General features: G+C 52.9%; 1 protein-coding gene across 1 annotated transcript in view; it reads left to right on the forward strand.

Moving 5' to 3' along the window:
* The window catches only part of LOC115391844 (protein-methionine sulfoxide oxidase mical2b-like), a 32,374-nt gene extending 14,212 nt beyond the window's left edge, over positions 1–18,162 (forward strand). The window contains exons 15-16 of the mRNA XM_030096236.1: positions 9,081–9,086; positions 17,258–18,162. Coding sequence (XP_029952096.1) covers positions 9,081–9,086; positions 17,258–17,287 — 36 coding nt within the window. The 3' untranslated portion in view covers positions 17,288–18,162. The remainder of the gene's footprint in view (positions 1–9,080; positions 9,087–17,257) is intronic.
* Positions 18,163–18,768: the final 606 nt, after the last annotated feature.

The raw sequence follows: 18,768 nt of genomic DNA on the forward strand, positions 1-18,768 counted from the left end.
CCGGTCTGAGCTTCTGCTGGGAATCGAACCACTGTTCCATGCTGAGTGACTGCCAGCGAGACCCACCAGGACCCTGACCCACCAGGACCCTGACCCACCAGGACCCTGACCCACCAGGACTCTGACCCACCAGGACTCTGACCCACCAGGACTCTGACCCACCAGGACCCTGACCCACCAGGACCCTGACCCACCAGGACTCTGGAAGAAGGTCATGCAGAGGTTAGATGAGTCCAGGTGCATCATGGGAAGAAGAGGGGCAGATGAAGTACCCATCATGCCTCCTGTGCTGTGGTCTGAGGCTGATACACTGACCTGGTGATCCCTCAGGGACCTGGTGATCCATCAGGGACCTGGTGATCCTGTCAGTGATTAGGGGATCCCTCTGGGACCTGGTGATCCCTTGATGACCAGGTGATCCGGTCAGTGACCAGGTGGTCCCACAATCCATCAGGCTGAGCCTCGGGGCTCCTGGGAACAGGGGACCTGGTTTGGTCAGATCTGATCCAGGTCTAAGATCCGGGATCTGCTGGAGGTTTGGACTGAAACGTTTCTACAGTGAAGACGGGCTGCTGATCTGTGTGTGTGTGTGTGTGTGTGTGTGTGTGTGTGTGTGTGTGTGTGTGTGTGTGTGTGTGTGTGTGTGTCCAGTGTCTGAGCTGCAGGAAGAAGGGATCAATGCCATCAATCTTCCTCTCAGTCCTTCACACTATGAGCTGGACCCCGAAGACACCATGCTGGGTAAAGTCCACCCTCCCTCCTCCTCCTCCTCCTCCTCCTCCTCCTCCTCTCCTCCTCTCCAACCCTCCACCCTCCTCCATCCCTCTCTCCACCCTCCCTCCTCCTCCTCTTCATCTCCTCCTCCTCCTCCTCCCTCCAGAGGAGAACGAGGTTCGGACCATGGTGGATCCAAACTCCAAGAACGACCGGAAGCTTCAGGAGTTGATGAAGGTTTGACTCTCACTTCTTCTGCTTCCTGTCTTCTTCTTCTACTTCCTGTCCTGTTCTTCTACTTCCTGTCCTGTTCTTCTACTTCCTGTCTTTTACTTCCTGTCTTTTTCTATTTCCTGTCCTCTTCTTCTACTTCCTGTCCTGTTCTTCTGCTTCCTGTCCTTCTTCTCCTTTCTGTCCTGTTTTTCTACTTCCTGTCCCCTTCTTTCTGTCTTCTTCTGCTTCCTGTCTTCCTCTTTTACTTCCTGTCCTGTTCTTCTGCTTCCTGTCCTCGTCCTCCTCTGTCCTCGTCTCTCGGTGTTTGTGTCCCGGTCTTGACGGACTGTTGCTTGCAGGTTCTGATCGACTGGATCAACGACGTTCTGGTGGGAGAACGTATCATCGTGAAGGATCTGGCTGAGGATCTGTACGACGGTCAGGTTCTGCAGAAGCTGTTCGGTGAGGCGCCGCCCCTTTGACCTTTGACCCCCGACTGTATCCGAGCCGAGGCCTCAGAACGCCCTCCCAGTGTTCCTTCGGGTTCTGGAGGTTCTCCGTCAGGTGACTGCAGCTGCTGGTCCTGATAGACCGTCCAGAAACAAGTTGGTCTTTTATTTTGAAAAGCTGCTCAGGAGGCTGGAGGAACCGGAAGCTTCCGGACCGTCGGTTCTGCTGAAGGAACCGGTCCGGTTCTCCTCTCAAGCTCTTCTGTTCTGCCGCTGAACGCAGGAGGAGCGCCGAGACGGACGAGTCCGCCGAGCCGTTCTGCTCCGTTAGCTCGTTCAGCTCGTTACCTCGTTAGCTCTTTAGCTCGTTAGCTTGTTTGGCTTGTTAGCTCCTTTAGCTCTTTAGCTCGTAGACCTGGTCTGAGACCTGGTCTCTCATCAGGTCTTGGACCAGATCTGTCTGATTGCAGAACCAGGTAGTCTGGAGAGCCGTGCGATTCACGGGTTCGAATCCCTGAGCAGACAGTTCTGTCAGGCCCGTAGAACCGGGACGGTTCCTCCTGACCCGCTCGTTCTGGAGCGGCTGCAGAACCCGACCCTGTGTTCCGTGTTCCGCGCTGCAGAGAAGCTGGAGGGCGAGCGGCTGAACGTGGCCGAGGTGACGCAGTCGGAGATCGCCCAGAAGCAGAAGCTGCAGACGGTTCTGGAGCGGATCAACGACTCGCTCAAGCTGTCCACCCGGAACATCCGCTGGAACGTGGACTGTGAGTGGCCGTTCTGCGCTTCCACCGCCACTTCCTCCAGCGGACAAGACTGGCTGCCCCTGGTGGTGCGGAGTGGAACTGCACTCTCTGAAGGCTGTCCCCTGTCCTCTGTCCCCTGTCCTCTGTCCCCTGTCCACTGTCCCCTGTCCCCGGTCCCCGGTCCCCGGTCCCCTGTCCTCTGTCCCCAGCGGTCCACGCTAAGAGCATCGTGGCCATCCTCCACCTGCTGGTGGCGCTGTCGCAGCACTTCAGGGCCCCCATCCGCCTGCCGGACCACGTCTCCATCCAGGTGGTGGTGGTCCAGGTGGGTTGTCCGTCCCGTTCTGCTCCTTCTGATCCTCCTTATTCCCGCGGTCCCACAGCCGTCCCTGTTGAGATGTTCTCTAATGTTCTCTAATGTTCTCCAATGTTCTCCACATCCCATAATGACAACATGAAGACTTATTTATTTTACGGAAGTGTCCGGAGCAGAGAACGTGTCCAGAAGTGTCCAGGGTCCCGGTTCTGGACCTTGTTGCTCCAGACCCTTGTCCCTCTCTGTGGACACTTGGGTTGGTTCCGCTCTGCAGAACCCAGGCGGTCCGCCGGGTTGATGGATGTTGGGAACGCAGACGTTCCAGATCTCAGGTCCGGGATCCGCCTGGACCACTGCAGAACCTTCACAGTTCTCCTGAAGCGTCGGGGACCTTCAGGAGGTTCTGCTGGAGGTTCTGCTGGAGGTTCTGCTGGAGGTTCTGCTGGAGTCCGGAGTGTTCTGGAGCAGCTGCCTCCACAGACCGTCAGGGCCGGTTGATGGGTTCCGTCCGGACTGTTCTGGAACTCTGGAGTTCTGACAGACCACCAGGTTCTCGGTCCTGATGAAGGTTCTCCTCCTTCTGCTCCTGAACTTCTTAGTTTGTTGTAATTGTTCTGTTTCCGGGAACAGAGCACCGAGTTCCCGGTCGTCAGGCGTTCCGGGGCGTTCTGTGGAGAACGTTGAGACGAGGAACCGGGCGACTTCAGTGAAAATCTGCTTTTTTTTTTTTGTCTTCCAGAAGCGAGAAGGAATCCTGCAGTCCCGACAGATTCAGGAGGAAATCACCGGAAACACGGAGTGAGAACCGCCGCCGCGCTCAGCCGTCGTCACGGTGACATAAGAGGGTGACATCACCGTGACTGAGTCACAGCAGGGTGACATCACCGTGACTGAGTCACAGCAGGGTGACATCACCGTGACTGAGTCACAGCAGGGTGACATCACCGTGACGTCATCATGACGTCATGATGACGTCATGATGTCGGGGTGATGTTGGGGTGATGTTGGGGTGATGTTTGGGTGATGTTTGGGTGATGTCGGGGTGATGTTTGGGTTATGTCGGGGTGATGTTGGGGTGATGTTTGGGTGATGTCGGGGTGATGTTGGGGTGATGTTGGGGTGATGTTTGGGTGATGTTTGGGTGATGTCGGGGTGATGTTTGGGTTATGTCGGGGTGATGTTGGGGTGATGTTTGGGTGATGTCGGGGTGATGTTGGGGTGATGTTTGGGTGATGTTTGGGTGATGTCGGGGTGATGTTGGGGTGATGTTGGGGTGATGTTTGGGTGATGTCGGGGTGATGTCAGGGTGATGTTGGGGTGATGTCGGTGTAGCATCTTGTTAGCTTCAGGTTAGTGTCAGGGTGGCGTTGGGGAGATGTTGGGGTGAATCGGGGTGAATCGGGGTGAATCGGGGTGAATCGGGGTACTGTCGGCCGGTAATGACTTGTTGACTTGTGTTGCGCCCCAGATGAGCGTCTTTAACTTTGTGGGCGGGGCTATCACTGACCTTGATCAGAGTGAAGGTTTCCCACCAACACACATCCATCTGAACGAGGGATGCCATGACTCTCTCACACACACACACACACACACACACACACAGACACACACACACACACACACACACACACACACACACACACACACACACACACACACACACACAGTGATCTGTGATGGCAAAGGCAGGCAGGTTGGGGCAACAGTCCTGGTGCTGTGGTAATCATTGTTTCAGCTGTGTGTGTGTGTGTGTGTGTGTGTGTGTGTGTGTGTGTGTGTGTGTGTGTGTGTCCCTGACTCTCTGTTCTGTCTCGTTTTCAGGGCGTTCTCCGGCAGACACGGTACGTTCTGTGAAGGTTCCTGTGATCGAGAACTGAAACGTTCTGATGATGTTCCTCCAGGAAGCACAGAGAATGAAGGGTTCTAAGACAGAACCCTGAGGAACTCCAGGTTTAGCAGCAGTCTGAGCTGAAGAGTCATGAAGCAGGTGGAACCGAGACCAGGTCTTGATCTGAGGCTGTGAGATATTAAAGGGAAACCAGCGCGGCTCCAGCTGGAGGCGGAGTGGAGATGCTAAGAGCTAGAGCTAGCTAGCTCTTTGCTAGCGGTAAAGGAAGTGAAACCAGCGCGGCTCCAGCTGGAGGCGGAGTGATACGAAGGGAGAGAAAATAGAGCCGAGTGTTCACGAGGTCTGACTTTTCCATCAGCAACGGTCTGTGATGCGAATATCTCACTCTCTCCGACACGTGTTGGTTTGAGAAGAAAAACGCTTTATTTTCGGGACCCCGGCTAACTTGCCGGACTACTTTCCTCTGGACCAGAACCGGACAGGATCTCCGCTCACTGGACGCTGTCAGGGGTCAGGGGTCAGTCTGTGTGAATGACCCACGCCGCTGACGGGGAGGCCGTACAGATTCATGTCAAAGATCCTGAACTATCCCTTTATGAGCTCTAGAACCTGGTCTCTGGTCTAAGAGGAGCTCTAGAACCTGGTCTCTGGTCTAAGAGGAGCTCGAGAACCTGGTCTCTGGTCTAAGAGGAGCTCGAGAACCTGGTCTCTGGTCTAAGAGGAGCTCTAGAACCTGGTCTCTGGTCTAAGAGGAGCTCTAGAACCTGGTCTCTGGTCTAAGAGGAGCTCTAGAACCTGGTCTCTGGTCTAAGAGGAGCTCTAGAACCTGGTCTCTGGTTCTCTCCACAGAGCGCGACGCCTTCGACACCCTGTTTGATCACGCTCCAGACAAGCTCAACGTGGTCAAGAAGGTGTGTGTGTGTGTGTGTGTGTGTGTGTGTGTGTGTGTGTGTGTGTGTGTGTGTGTGTGTGTGTGTGTGTGTGTGTGTGTACTTGTACAGCTATATGTTGTGAGGACCTTTTGTGAGGACATTGGGTTTTTAACCTTACAAGTGAGGACAATTGTTGGAAAGTGAGGACATTTTTGCCGGTCCTCACTATTTGACACACCTTTTTTGGCCTTTTTGAGGGTTAAGACTTCATTTTTGGTTTAGAGTTACAATTAGGTTTAGGTCAGGTTTAGGGTATGGGTTAGGGTTAGGCATTCAGTTTTGATGGTTAGGGTTAGGGTAAGGGGCTAGGAAATGCATTATGTCAATGAATGTCCTCACAACATATAGCTGTACAAACATGTGTGTGTGTGTGTGTGTGTGTGTGTGTGTGTGTGTGTGTGTGTGTGTGTGTGTGTGTGTGTGTGTGTGTGTGTGTTCTAAATGTGTTCTGTTTTCAGACTTTGATCACTTTTGTGAACAAACACCTGAACAAGCTCAACCTGGAGGTTTCTGAGCTGGACACACAGGTCAGTGTAGAGCGTCTTCCTCCTCTTCGTCAGACTGTAGAGCGTCTTCCTCCTCTTCGTCAGACTGTAGAGCGTCTTCCTCCTCTTCATCAGACTGTAGAGCGTCTTCCTCCTCTTCATCAGACTGTAGAGCGTCTTCCTCCTCTTCATCAGACTGTAGAGCGTCTTCCTCCTCTTCGTCAGACTGTAGAGCGTCTTCCTCCTCTTCATCAGACTGTAGAGCGTCTTCCTCCTCTTCGTCAGACTGTAGAGCGTCTTCCTCCTCTTCGTCAGACTGTAGAGCGTCTTCCTCCTCTTCGTCAGACTGTAGAGCGTCTTCCTCCTCTTCATCAGACTGTAGAGAGTCTTCCTCCTCTTCATCAGACTGTAGAGCATCTTCCTCCTCTTCATCAGACTGTAGAGCGTCTTCCTCCTCTTCATCAGACTGTAGAGAGTCTTCCTCCTCTTCGTCAGACTGTAGAGAGTCTTCCTCCTCTTCGTCAGACTGTAGAGCGTCTTCCTCCTCTTCATCAGACTGTAGAGCATCTTCCTCTTCGTCAGACTGTAGAGCGTCTTCCTCCTCTTCATCAGACTGTAGAGAGTCTTCCTCCTCTTCATCAGACTGTAGAGCATCTTCCTCTTCGTCAGACTGTAGAGCGTCTTCCTCCTCTTCGTCAGACTGTAGAGCGTCTTCCTCCTCTTCGTCAGACTGTAGAGCGTCTTCCTCCTCTTCGTCAGACTGTAGAGCGTCTTCCTCCTCTTCATCAGATCATAGAGCGTCTTCCTCCTCTTCATCAGACTGTAGAGCGTCTTCCTCCTCTTCATCAGATCATAGAGCGTCTTCCTCCTCTTCATCAGACTGTAGAGCGTCTTCCTCCTCTTCATCAGACTGTAGAGCATCTTCCTCTTCGTCAGACTGTAGAGCGTCTTCCTCCTCTTCGTCAGACTGTAGAGCATCTTCCTCTTCGTCAGACTGTAGAGCGTCTTCCTCCTCTTCATCAGACTGTAGAGCATCTTCCTCTTCGTCAGACTGTAGAGCGTCTTCCTCCTCTTCGTCAGACTGTAGAGCGTCTTCCTCCTCTTCATCAGACTGTAGAGCATCTTCCTCTTCGTCAGACTGTAGAGCGTCTTCCTCCTCTTCGTCAGACTGTAGAGCGTCTTCCTCCTCTTCATCAGACTGTAGAGCATCTTCCTCTTCGTCAGACTGTAGAGCGTCTTCCTCCTCTTCATCAGACTGTAGAGAGTCTTCCTCCTCTTCGTCAGACTGTAGAGCGTCTTCCTCCTCTTCATCAGACTGTAGAGAGTCTTCCTCCTCTTCATCAGACTGTAGAGCGTCTTCCTCCTCTTCATCAGACTGTAGAGCGTCTTCCTCCTCTTCATCAGACTGTAGAGCGTCTTCCTCCTCTTCATCAGACTGTAGAGCATCTTCCTCTTCGTCAGACTGTAGAGCGTCTTCCTCCTCTTCGTCAGACTGTAGAGCGTCTTCCTCCTCTTCGTCAGACTGTAGAGCGTCTTCCTCCTCTTCGTCAGACTGTAGAGCGTCTTCCTCCTCTTCGTCAGACTGTAGAGCGTCTTCCTCCTCTTCATCAGATCATAGAGCGTCTTCCTCCTCTTCATCAGACTGTAGAGCGTCTTCCTCCTCTTCATCAGACTGTAGAGCATCTTCCTCTTCGTCAGACTGTAGAGCGTCTTCCTCCTCTTCGTCAGACTGTAGAGCGTCTTCCTCCTCTTCATCAGACTGTAGAGCATCTTCCTCTTCGTCAGACTGTAGAGCGTCTTCCTCCTCTTCATCAGACTGTAGAGCATCTTCCTCTTCGTCAGACTGTAGAGCGTCTTCCTCCTCTTCGTCAGACTGTAGAGCGTCTTCCTCCTCTTCGTCAGACTGTAGAGCGTCTTCCTCCTCTTCGTCAGACTGTAGAGCGTCTTCCTCCTCTTCGTCAGACTGTAGAGCGTCTTCCTCCTCTTCATCAGATCATAGAGCGTCTTCCTCCTCTTCATCAGACTGTAGAGCGTCTTCCTCCTCTTCATCAGATCATAGAGCGTCTTCCTCCTCTTCATCAGACTGTAGAGCGTCTTCCTCCTCTTCATCAGACTGTAGAGCATCTTCCTCTTCGTCAGACTGTAGAGCGTCTTCCTCCTCTTCGTCAGACTGTAGAGCGTCTTCCTCCTCTTCGTCAGACTGTAGAGCGTCTTCCTCCTCTTCGTCAGACTGTAGAGCGTCTTCCTCCTCTTCATCAGACTGTAGAGCGTCTTCCTCCTCTTCGTCAGACTGTAGAGCATCTTCCTCTTCGTCAGACTGTAGAGCGTCTTCCTCCTCTTCGTCAGACTGTAGAGCGTCTTCCTCCTCTTCATCAGACTGTAGAGCGTCTTCCTCCTCTTCGTCAGACTGTAGAGCGTCTTCCTCCTCTTCGTCAGACTGTAGAGCGTCTTCCTCCTCTTCATCAGACTGTAGAGCGTCTTCCTCCTCTTCATCAGACTGTAGAGCGTCTTCCTCCTCTTCATCAGACTGTAGAGCGTCTTCCTCCTCTTCATCAGACTGTAGAGCGTCTTCCTCCTCTTCATCAGACTGTAGAGCGTCTTCCTCCTCTTCGTCAGACTGTAGAGCGTCTTCCTCCTCTTCATCAGACTGTAGAGCGTCTTCCTCCTCTTCATCAGACTGTAGAGCGTCTTCCTCCTGTGCAGTTTGCAGACGGAGTCTACCTGGTCTTGCTCATGGGCTTGCTGGAAGGATACTTCGTTCCGCTCTACAACTTCTTCCTCACTCCGGAGAACTTCGACCAGAAGGTAACGGACCGCCGGGAGCTCTGGTGTGTGTTACTGTGTGTGTGTGTGTGTTACTGTGTGTCAGTGACGGTGTGTCCCTGTCCCTCAGGTCCATAATGTCTCCTTGTCCTTCGAGCTCATGCAGGACGGCGGTCTGGAGCGGCCCAAGCCCCGGGCTGAAGGTGAGACGTTCTCCAGAGAACCGGAGAACCTGCGCAGCTCAGGGACCGGTACCGGCTGAGGGGGGGGGGTACAGGAGACGGGGGGACAGGAGACGGGGGGACACAAGGACAGGGGGGACAGGGGGGAGACGGGGGACTGAGGGGGGGGATACCTACAACCTCCTGTGGAAGAGTCAGTCAGTCTGGAACCTTGCAGAACCCGGGTCCTGCAGCGGGACCCGGGTCCTGCAGCGGGACCCGGGTCCTGCAGCGGGGACCCGGGTCCTGCAGCGGGGACCCGGGTCCTGCAGCGGGACCCACCCGGGTCCTGCGCGGGACACGGGTCCTGCAGCGGGACCCGGGTCCTGCAGCGGGACCCGGGTCCTGCAGCGGGACCCGGGTTGTAAGGTCTACAGAACTCTGACTGAGAGTAGCTGGAAGTCTCCACCGCGCAGGGCCGTGTTGTGAGGAAGCTCTGAAAACACCGGTGCATTCTGGGATTTGAACCGCGTTAAGGAGGCCAGCTGGTCCGTCCCGTCTGAGACTCGGGGAAGAAAAACATGATCTGCTCTGGAACCGACCAGGAAGTAGTTCAGCGAGAGACTCAGTCCGGTGAAAACTTGGCGCTAGCATTAGCTACTTCAGCTAACACCAGCTAAGCTAACAAGCTAATCACAGCCGTAAACCGTGGCCGACGCCCAGATCCTGCAGGAGCCGAGAGACTTCAGACGGGAAGACAGAGCAGCTGGACGGCATGATGGGAGGAGAGGACCGAGGAAACGGAGGGACGGATCCGGAACGTGGAGGAAGCCGCGAACGAACTGGTCCAGCGACACGGCAGGAGGAGGAAGTGACGGGCAGAGCGCCGCGGCAGAGGAAACATCAGGACCGACATCAGGACCGTCATCAGGACTGACATCAGGACCGTCATCAGGACCGACATCAGGACCGACATCAGGACCGACATCAGGACCGTCATCAGGACCGACATCAGGACCGACATCAGGACCGTCATCAGGACCGACATCAGGACCGTCATCAGGACCGACATCAGGACCGTCATCAGGACCGACATCAGGACCGACATCAGGACCGTCATCAGGACCGACATCAGGACCGACATCAGGACCGTCATCAGGACCGACATCAGGACCGTCATCAGGACCGACATCAGGACCGTCATCAGGACCGACATCAGGACCGACATCAGGACCGTCATCAGGACCGACATCAGGACCGACATCAGGACCGACATCAGGACCGACATCAGGACCGACATCAGGACCGTCATCAGGACCGACATCAGGACCGTCATCAGGACCGACATCAGGACCGTCATCAGGACCGTCATCAGGACCGTCACCAGGACCGTCACCAGGACCGTCACCAGGACCGTCATCAGGACCAGGTTCTCCGTCAGCGACCGCCTTTGTGGAAACGTTGCTGCGCGAAGGTCTAGAAACTGAAGGAGCAGAACCAGCACGGAACGGACTGCTGCTCCTGAGGCCCCGCCCCCAAAGACGCACCGCCGCCGCTCCTGAGACCCCGCCCCCAAAGACGCACCGCCGCCGCTCCTGAGGCCCCGCCCCCAAAGACGCACGCCACGCCCGGTCCTGGTAAAAGTCCTCAGCTTCACGGTTCAGGACCAGATTCTTGCAGAGCGCGGGAGAAAAGAGGATTTCCTCGGAGCGCTGAAGGGACCAGCTGGACGACGACCGTGGACATGTCCACAAGAGGTTTTCCCGTCGGGATCACCAGAACTCCAGATCCAGTCCTGGAGCAACGGAAACATCCAACCTGGACCAGCGGGACCGGAGGAGGAGGAGCAGGAGCAGCGGCCCCCCAGGACCAGGACCAGGTCCAGGCTGCAGGGAGGAGCTCCGAGGCTCCAGCAGAGCGACCGGAAACTCAGGCGTCATTCACAACCCTGTTTGGAGGTTCTCCTGGGTTCTAACCCGACCTGCTGCTGCGGAGCGTTCCACTGCTGCTGCTTCAGTCCAGTGAGCTCCTGTCCCACAGCAGCGCCCGGCCAATCAGAGCCCCCCTCACTGAGCCAATCAGAGCGCCCCGCACTGAGCCAATCAGAGCGCCCCTCACTGAGCCAATCAGAGCGCCCCGCACTGAGCCAATCAGAGCCCCCCTCACTGAGCCAATCAGAGCGCCCCGCACTGAGCCAATCAGAGCGCCCCGCACTGAGCCAATCAGAGCCCCCCGCCCTGAGCCAATCAGAGCCCCCCTCACTGAGCCAATCAGAGCGCCCCGCACTGAGCCAATCAGAGCCCCCCGCCCTGAGCCAATCAGAGCCCCCCTCACTGAGCCAATCAGAGCGCCCCTCACTGAGCCAATCAGAGCGCCCCTCACTGAGCCAATCAGAGCCCCCCTCACTGAGCCAATCAGAGCGCCCCGCACTGAGCCAATCAGAGCCCCCCTCACTGAGCCAATCAGAGCCCCCCTCACTGAGCCAATCAGAGCCCCCCTCACTGAGCCCATGTGGACCCGTCAGGGTCTGTTGAAGACCCCGACCTCAGAGATTCGCCTTCTGTATGCAGTAGCGGTGTCCCCGACTAAGAATTGACATGGTGGAATCTGATTGGTCCGATCCTGCTGATCGTCCACTGATCTATCGTCTGTTTTTTTTTTTTTTAATCATTTGAATATCGGCTACAGCAGAATGTTGCAGTGATAAAAACACAGCAGGTAAACAACTCTGTTGTTTTGCGCTCCAGGCTGAGGGAACTCTGAACATCCAGCAAATGAAGTAGTTTAAACACAGAACCAAACCGTCCTCTGACCAACGGGCTGAAGCGTGTCGGTTCTTCATATCTATAATCTCTGCAGATGAGCTCAAAGTTTTGGCTAAACTGTTTCTCACATTATCTGCTCACATTAAATGAAATAGGCTGAATGCTGCTGTGTGGCGTCCGCGCAGAAACACACACTCAACTAAACAGAATAAGCCTTGTAGATAAATAGAAAAATATAATAATAACCTAAAATATTCCAATTTAACGAAATAAAAGTCAGCATTAAAATTGAGGAGTGAGTGACAGAACCGTCTTTTATTAGCTCAGTTATCCGGCTACCGACCCTCTGAGGTGGAAAGCCATGCTCGGTGTTGTGGAGCGATAAGAAAGGAGCTGCTGACACGACTTATTTGACTTTTTTTGGATCATGTTTGACTTGTTCTGAAGTTTTTTCCTGACATTGTGAGCCTTTTAAAGTTCAGCCAAATCACCACCGAGACGCTGCTCTGTGGCGGAGCTGGGACGGCGCCGCTCACCATGGAGCTTCATTCACAAACACTAAATAGATAGAATATTGAATAAAAGTACAAGCTAAGTAAACGTTTCCACAGTATATTTGACAGGCTAACATGTATATCAAATAGGTTTTATATCATGGTTATTTAGAACCCCCCCCCCCCCATACAGCTGGAATGGAGCGGTCCTCCTTTAATAACCACATTCTGGATGCTTCGACTGTATGATTGGCCGTCGGATCAGCGAACGAATCGTCCAATATCTGCAGACACCCCGAGTATTTAGTTGGTCGTGTTCTTGAAGTGCACTTTGTGTTCCGTGTTCCCCGGGGCGGAGAGGCACGGTCCATGTGTTCTTTCAGGTTAAAGCTGTAAAATAAATGTGGTAAAAACATAAAACCTCAGTGGCTGCATCACCCAGGAAGAGGATGGAAAGCACTGATGAGCTTAAAGAGAAGAAACACTCAGACCAGGAACACGCAGAACGGAACACACGTGTTTTATTCTCCCCTCGGTCCGGGACGGCGAGCAGCAGCAGCGCTCGCATCCGGCTCTTCAGTCGATGAACATTTATCCAACTTAAAGCGCTGCTTCAACGTTTTGGCAAATTGGCCCATTTAGCGCGATTCCTCAGTCGTTAGAACAGCAGACTGCTGGTTCCTGTGAGGCGAGCTGTTGGTTATCCAGAGGCGAGTCGGGGAAGAAACCTTCTCAGCAGGTAACGCTGAAGGTGTCGTGGACGATGTTCTCAGCCTGTGAATTCTGGGATGCGAATCTCAGCTACTGGTCCTCCAACATGTCGACCACGCCGGAGAAATGCTTGCGTGACGCCGTCACGCCGGCGCTCGCTCCCGTCATCTGCGCATTCCGAGTGTTTCTGTAGCCGTGAGCTTCGGTTCCTCAGGACCGACCGACGGCGAGTCTCACATCATCAAACTGAACTGTTCCGGAAAACAAGCTTCCTGAGCGAGGCCGATGGCAGAAGCTGTGAACAGCCTGCAGGCCCGGGGAGGACGACGCCCTCGCGCGCTTCCGACACTGACGGCGTTTCCTGGGAGGAGCAGCAGAGCGGGCAGGCCGTCTGGAGCGAGTAACACACGTTTGGTTTCGACTTTGGAGAAAATGGTCCACTGAGCCTTTAATGTGAAGAAAACAAATTTTAACTTTGAGCTACGAGCCTCGTCCAAACATCAGAAATAATTCCAAGTGGAAATGGAACGCAGAAACAGTAACACGCCTCGGGGTCATAGTTCACAGAGGTGTCAGGAGGATCAGGGAGGCTAACGACGGACCTCTAACATGGAAATACAGTCTGATGTAGGGAGGTGGAGGGTCAAACCACTCCAGATTTACACTCACGGACTGAAGCGATCCGCGGTCCTTCCTGGAACGCCGGACCGGTTCCAGAGCGCTCCAGGTCTCGTTCCTCAGAAACTCTGCAGAGCGGGACGGACTTCTGTCCAGGTCCGCGTGGCAGGAAACCAGATGACGCCTAACACACGGCAAATGCAAAGAGAAAAGGCAGAAACAGTCTCCCATGTTCATAAGAACACTCCGCGGCCCGGTGACACCCTGGTGGAGTGTGTTGTGGTAGGAGTGTGTTGTGGTAGGAGTGTGTTGTGGTAGGAGTGTGTTCTGGTAGGAGTGTGTTGTGGTAGGAGTGTGTTCTGGTAGGAGTGTGTTCTGGTAGGAGTGTGTTCTGGTAGGAGTGTGTTGTGGTAGGAGTGTGTTCTGGTAGGAGTGTGTTCTGGTAGGAGTGTGTTCTGGTAGGAGTGTGTTGTGGTAGGAGTGTGTTCCGGTAGGAGTGTGTTCTGGTAGGAGTGTGTTGTGGTAGGAGTGTGTTGTGGTAGGAGTGTGTTCTGGTAGGAGTGTGTTCCGGTAGGAGTGTGTTCCGGTAGGAGTGTGTTCTGGTAGGAGTGTGTTGTGGTAGGAGTGTGTTGTGGTAGGAGTGTGTTCTGGTAGGAGTGTGTTGTGGTAGGAGTGTGTTCCGGTAGGAGTGTGTTCCGGTAGGAGTGTGTTGTGGTAGGAGTGTGTTCCAGTAGGAGTGTGTTGTGGTAGGAGTGTGTTCTCGTAGGAGTGTGTTCTGGTAGGAGTGTGTGGTAGGAGTGTGTTGTGGTAGGAGTGTGTTGTGGTAGGAGTGTGTTGTGGTATGAGTGTGTTCCGATAGGAGTGTGTTGTGGTAGGAGTGTGTTCCAGTAGGAGTGTGTTGTGGTAGGAGTGTGTTCTCGTAGGAGTGTGTTCTGGTAGGAGTGTGTGGTAGGAGTGTGTTGTGGTAGGAGTGTGTTGTGGTAGGAGTGTGTTCTGGTAGGAGTGTGTTGTGGTAGGAGTGTGTTGTGGTAGGAGTGTGTTCTGGTAGGAGTGTGTTGTGGTAGGAGTGTGTTGTGGTAGGAGTGTGTTCCGATAGGAGTGTGTGGTAGGAGTGTGTTCCGGTAGGAGTGTGTTCCGGTAGGAGTGTGTGGTAGGAGTGTGTTCCGGTAGGAGTGTGTGGTAGGAGTAGGGGTGTCCTCAGATAGTCGACGATTGGACGATTCGTTGGAAGGGGCCTGATTCGACGGCCAATCACGCAGTGGAAGCATCGAAAAAATGTGGTTATTAAACGAGGACCGTTCCATTCCAGCTGTACGGGGGGGCTGAATGACTGATTTTACATAGAATTGCTTGGTTTTTTTCCCCAAATAAACATGATATAAAGCCTATTTGATATACATGTTAGCCTATCAAATATAATGTGGAAAAATGTACTTAACTTGTAGTTTTATTCAATATTCTCTCTATTTAGTGTCTGTGAATCAACCACCATGGTGAGTGGCACAATCCCATTTTGCGCAGAGCTCCGTCACAGAGCAGCGTCTCGGTGGTGATTTGGCTGAACTTTAAAAGTCTTACAATGTCGGAAAAAAACAGAACTTCAGACCAAGTCAAAGATGATCCAAAAAAGTCAAATGCAGATTGTGTCCTTTCATATCACTTCACAGCAACATGGCTTTCCACATTAAACAGGTCAGTATCCAGATAACTGGGCTAATAAAAGACGGTTCTGTTACTCAATTCTCATTTTTAATGCTGACTTTTATTTCGTTTGATTGTAATATTTTAGGTTATTATTATATTATTATTTTTATTTATCTAAAAGGCTAATTCTATTTACTTTAGTGTTTGTTTTTGCGTGGATGCTGCGCTGCGAAACGGACCAGCAGTGTAATTAAGCCTTTCATTTAATTTGAGCAGATAATGTGAGAAACTGTTTAGCCAAAAAATGATCTTATCTGCAGAGATTATAGATATAAATAAATGACATGCTGGAGCCGTTTGTTAGAAGAGGGTTTGGTTCTGCTCATTTGAACTATAAATCATTTGTTTGATGTTTAGAGTCACCGACACTTTGTTCCAGTCTGTGTTTCAGTGTGGAGGAAAATAAAGTGTTGTTTTACCTGCCTGCGCTGTTTTGTTTTTTTTTTAAATTATTTGTGTTTTTTATTATTATTAGTGCAATCAGGGCCGCTGTGGGTACAGGCGCCCCGACGCTCCGTGTGCTGTGTGAGCACCGCTCTGCACTGAGCTGCGCTGCTCCGACTCCCCGTGTAGGCACGCTCTGCAGCGCCCCCCCCCCCCCCCATGATAGATTCGACTATCAGTGGACTACTGGCAGAATCGGACGAATCAGATTCGACTATGGAAATTCTTAGTCGGGGACACCTCTAGGCAGGAGTGTGTTCTGGTAGGAGTGTGTGGTAGGAGTGTGTTGTGGTAGGAGTGTGTTGTGGTAGGAGTGTGTTGTGATAGGAGTGTGTGGTAGGAGTGTGTGGTAGGAGTGTGTTGTGGTAGGAGTGTGTTGTGATAGGAGTGTGTTGTGGTAGGAGTGTGTGATAGGAGTGTGTTGTGGTAGGAGTGTGTTGTGGTAGGAGTGTGTGATAGGAGTGTGTTGTGGTAGGAGTGTGTTGTGGTAGGAGTGTGTTGTGGTAGGAGTGTGTGGTAGGAGTGTGTGGTAGGAGTGTGTTGTGGCAGGAGTGTGTTGTGGTAGGAGTGTGTTGTGGTAGGAGTGTGTTGTGATAGGAGTGTGTTGTGGTAGGAGTGTGTGATAGGAGTGTGTTGTGGTAGGAGTGTGTTGTGGTAGGAGTGTGTTGTGGTAGGAGTGTGTGATAGGAGTGTGTTGTGGTAGGAGTGTGTTGTGGTAGGAGTGTGTTGTGGTAGGAGTGTGTGGTAGGAGTGTGTGGTAGGAGTGTGTTGTGGCAGGAGTGTGTTGTGGTAGGAGTGTGTTGTGGCAGGAGTGTGTTGTGGTAGGAGTGTGTGGTAGGAGTGTGTGGTAGGAGTGTGTTGTGGCAGGAGTGTGTTGTGGTAGGAGTGTGTGGTAGGAGTGTGTTGTGGTAGGAGTGTGTTGTGGTAGGAGTGTGTTGTGGTAGGAGTGTGTGGTAGGAGTGTGTGGTAGGAGTGTGTTGTGGTAGGAGTGTGTGATAGGAGTGTGTTGTGGTAGGAGTGTGTTGTGGTAGGAGTGTGTTGTGGTAGGAGTGTGTGGTAGGAGTGTGTGGTAGGAGTGTGTTGTGGCAGGAGTGTGTTGTGGTAGGAGTGTGTGGTAGGAGTGTGTTGTGGTAGGAGTGTGTTGTGATAGGAGTGTGTGGTAGGAGTGTGTTGTGGTAGGAGTGTGTTGTGGTAGGAGTGTGTGGTAGGAGTGTGTGGTAGGAGTGTGTTGTGGTAGGAGTGTGTTGTGGTAGGAGTGTGTTGTGATAGGAGTGTGTGATAGGAGTGTGTTGTGATAGGAGTGTGTTGTGGTAGGAGTGTGTGGTAGGAGTGTGTTGTGGTAGGAGTGTGTTGTGGTAGGAGTGTGTTGTGGTAGGAGTGTGTGATAGGAGTGTGTTGTGGTAGGAGTGTGTTGTGGTAGGAGTGTGTGGTAGGAGTGTGTTGTGGTAGGAGTGTGTGGTAGGAGTGTGTTGTGGTAGGAGTGTGTGGTAGGAGTGTGTTGTGGTAGGAGTGTGTTGTGGTAGGAGTGTGTGGTAGGAGTGTGTTGTGGTAGGAGTGTGTTGTGGTAGGAGTGTGTTGTGGTAGGAGTGTGTGATAGGAGTGTGTTGTGGTAGGAGTGTGTTGTGGTAGGAGTGTGTGGTAGGAGTGTGTTGTGGTAGGAGTGTGTGGTAGGAGTGTGTTGTGGTAGGAGTGTGTGGTAGGAGTGTGTTGTGGTAGGAGTGTGTTGTGGTAGGAGTGTGTTGTGGTAGGAGTGTGTCTGGTCACACAGCAGGATGGACGGATGTGGGAGTTTCTGGACTGAAAACGCTGCAGAGCAGAAAGTTTCCAGCAGATTCTCTGGTTTGGAAAACGAGTCCAGAATCCTGCGGCGGCGGATCTGAGTCAGACTTCAGCCTGAAGAAACTCGGAGGAAGATTTCAAACCTGATCGACCTGCTGCAACTCTTCTGTCCACAAGGGGGCTCTGCACCACGTGATGCAGAGTCCTGCACGGTCTTACCGCAAAAACAGCTGATTTGCGGGTGGTTTTTAAAATCTTTTTTTTCTCGGGTTCGGATCTGGGTGGGAACAACAGCTTGCGGGTCGGGTCGCGGGTTGTAGATTGACTCATGAGAATCAATCTAAAATAATAATAAATAAAATCAAACCGTCGTGACGTGACCCGTCTGCTGCGACCGTCTGCAGCTCCGCCGCTCTGCTGCTTCCGTTCCCGGGCTTCAGTCAGTTGAGCAAAGTGCAGAAAACTGTCGTGGTCATTATTTACTCTCTGAGGGTCGCTTCCTGCCACAGTCATTGGCTCAGCTGTTTCATCGCGTTTCACCATCTAGTAACACAGTTTGTGATTGGACGAGAGCATGAAACGGTCTGCCGCCGTCTGACAGGCGCCACTTCCAAACAGTTACTAGCTATTTAGATATTTGAGAAATAAAATGATGAAACGTAGAACTGTCACTTTGTAAAGTTCCTGAAGTGTTCAGACATCACCGTGTTTCCCTGGTGGATTACTTTTCTCCTCCATGGATTCTAAACATGTCACGGCTCGTAGCTGCTGAACGACGGAAAGTACGTCTGTTACACACTAAAGTTCCCTTTAAGAGATTAAAAGTTTAAAAGCATTAAACGTAACAAACGAGTGTTTTTCCAGTTGTGTGGCAGAAGAACAGCAGGGGGGATGATTCAGGACTGAAGTCAGGCTGTTGTTGGAGGAGCTGCTTCCTTCAGGTGTTGTTTAGTCGCTGGCAGCTGAACTGTGGCGAAGTGCTGCATGATGCAGACACTGTGGCCCAACATGAGGGCTTTAAATACGGGTTCCGGGTCGGGCTGCGGGTCGGGTTCCGGGTCGGGTTCTGGGTCGGGCTGCGGGTCGGGTTCCGGGTCGGGTTCCAGGTCGGGTTCCGGGTCGGGTTCCAGGTCGGGTTCCGGGTCGGGCTGCGGGTCGGGTTCCGGGTCGGGTTCCGGGTCGGGCTGCGGGTCGTGTTTCAACGGGTCGGATCGGGTTGCGGTACTCATCGGACTGATGCGCGGGTTTGCGGTTCAGTTGCGGGTTTGTACGTCCCCGGGTCGGGCCGGGGCGGGTCTTGAAAATTGGACCCGTGCAGGACTCTGACGTGATGCTTCAGGACCACCTGGGCCGGCCGGGAGGTTCCTCAGGAACCTGCAGATCAGGAACTCTGTCGGTGGAACCGTGAAGATCCGTCCTCAGGTCGAACCTTCCCCTCACCGACGACCTCAGACCCCAAAGCAGCAAAACCGTTTCTGCAGGCCGACCGGCCGGACTGGAGGAGGGACAGTGGGTCCGCGGGGGGCAGCGGGACCATGTTTGGGATCCAGCGGGTCTCAGCGGGGTCCAGCACCAGGGTTTTGGAGACGCGTGTTGGAGATGTGGAAACGGAAGAGCCGAACGTTTCC

Source organism: Salarias fasciatus, chromosome 7 (genome assembly GCF_902148845.1).
Source record: "Salarias fasciatus chromosome 7, fSalaFa1.1, whole genome shotgun sequence".
Taxonomy (NCBI): Eukaryota; Metazoa; Chordata; class Actinopteri; order Blenniiformes; family Blenniidae; genus Salarias; species Salarias fasciatus.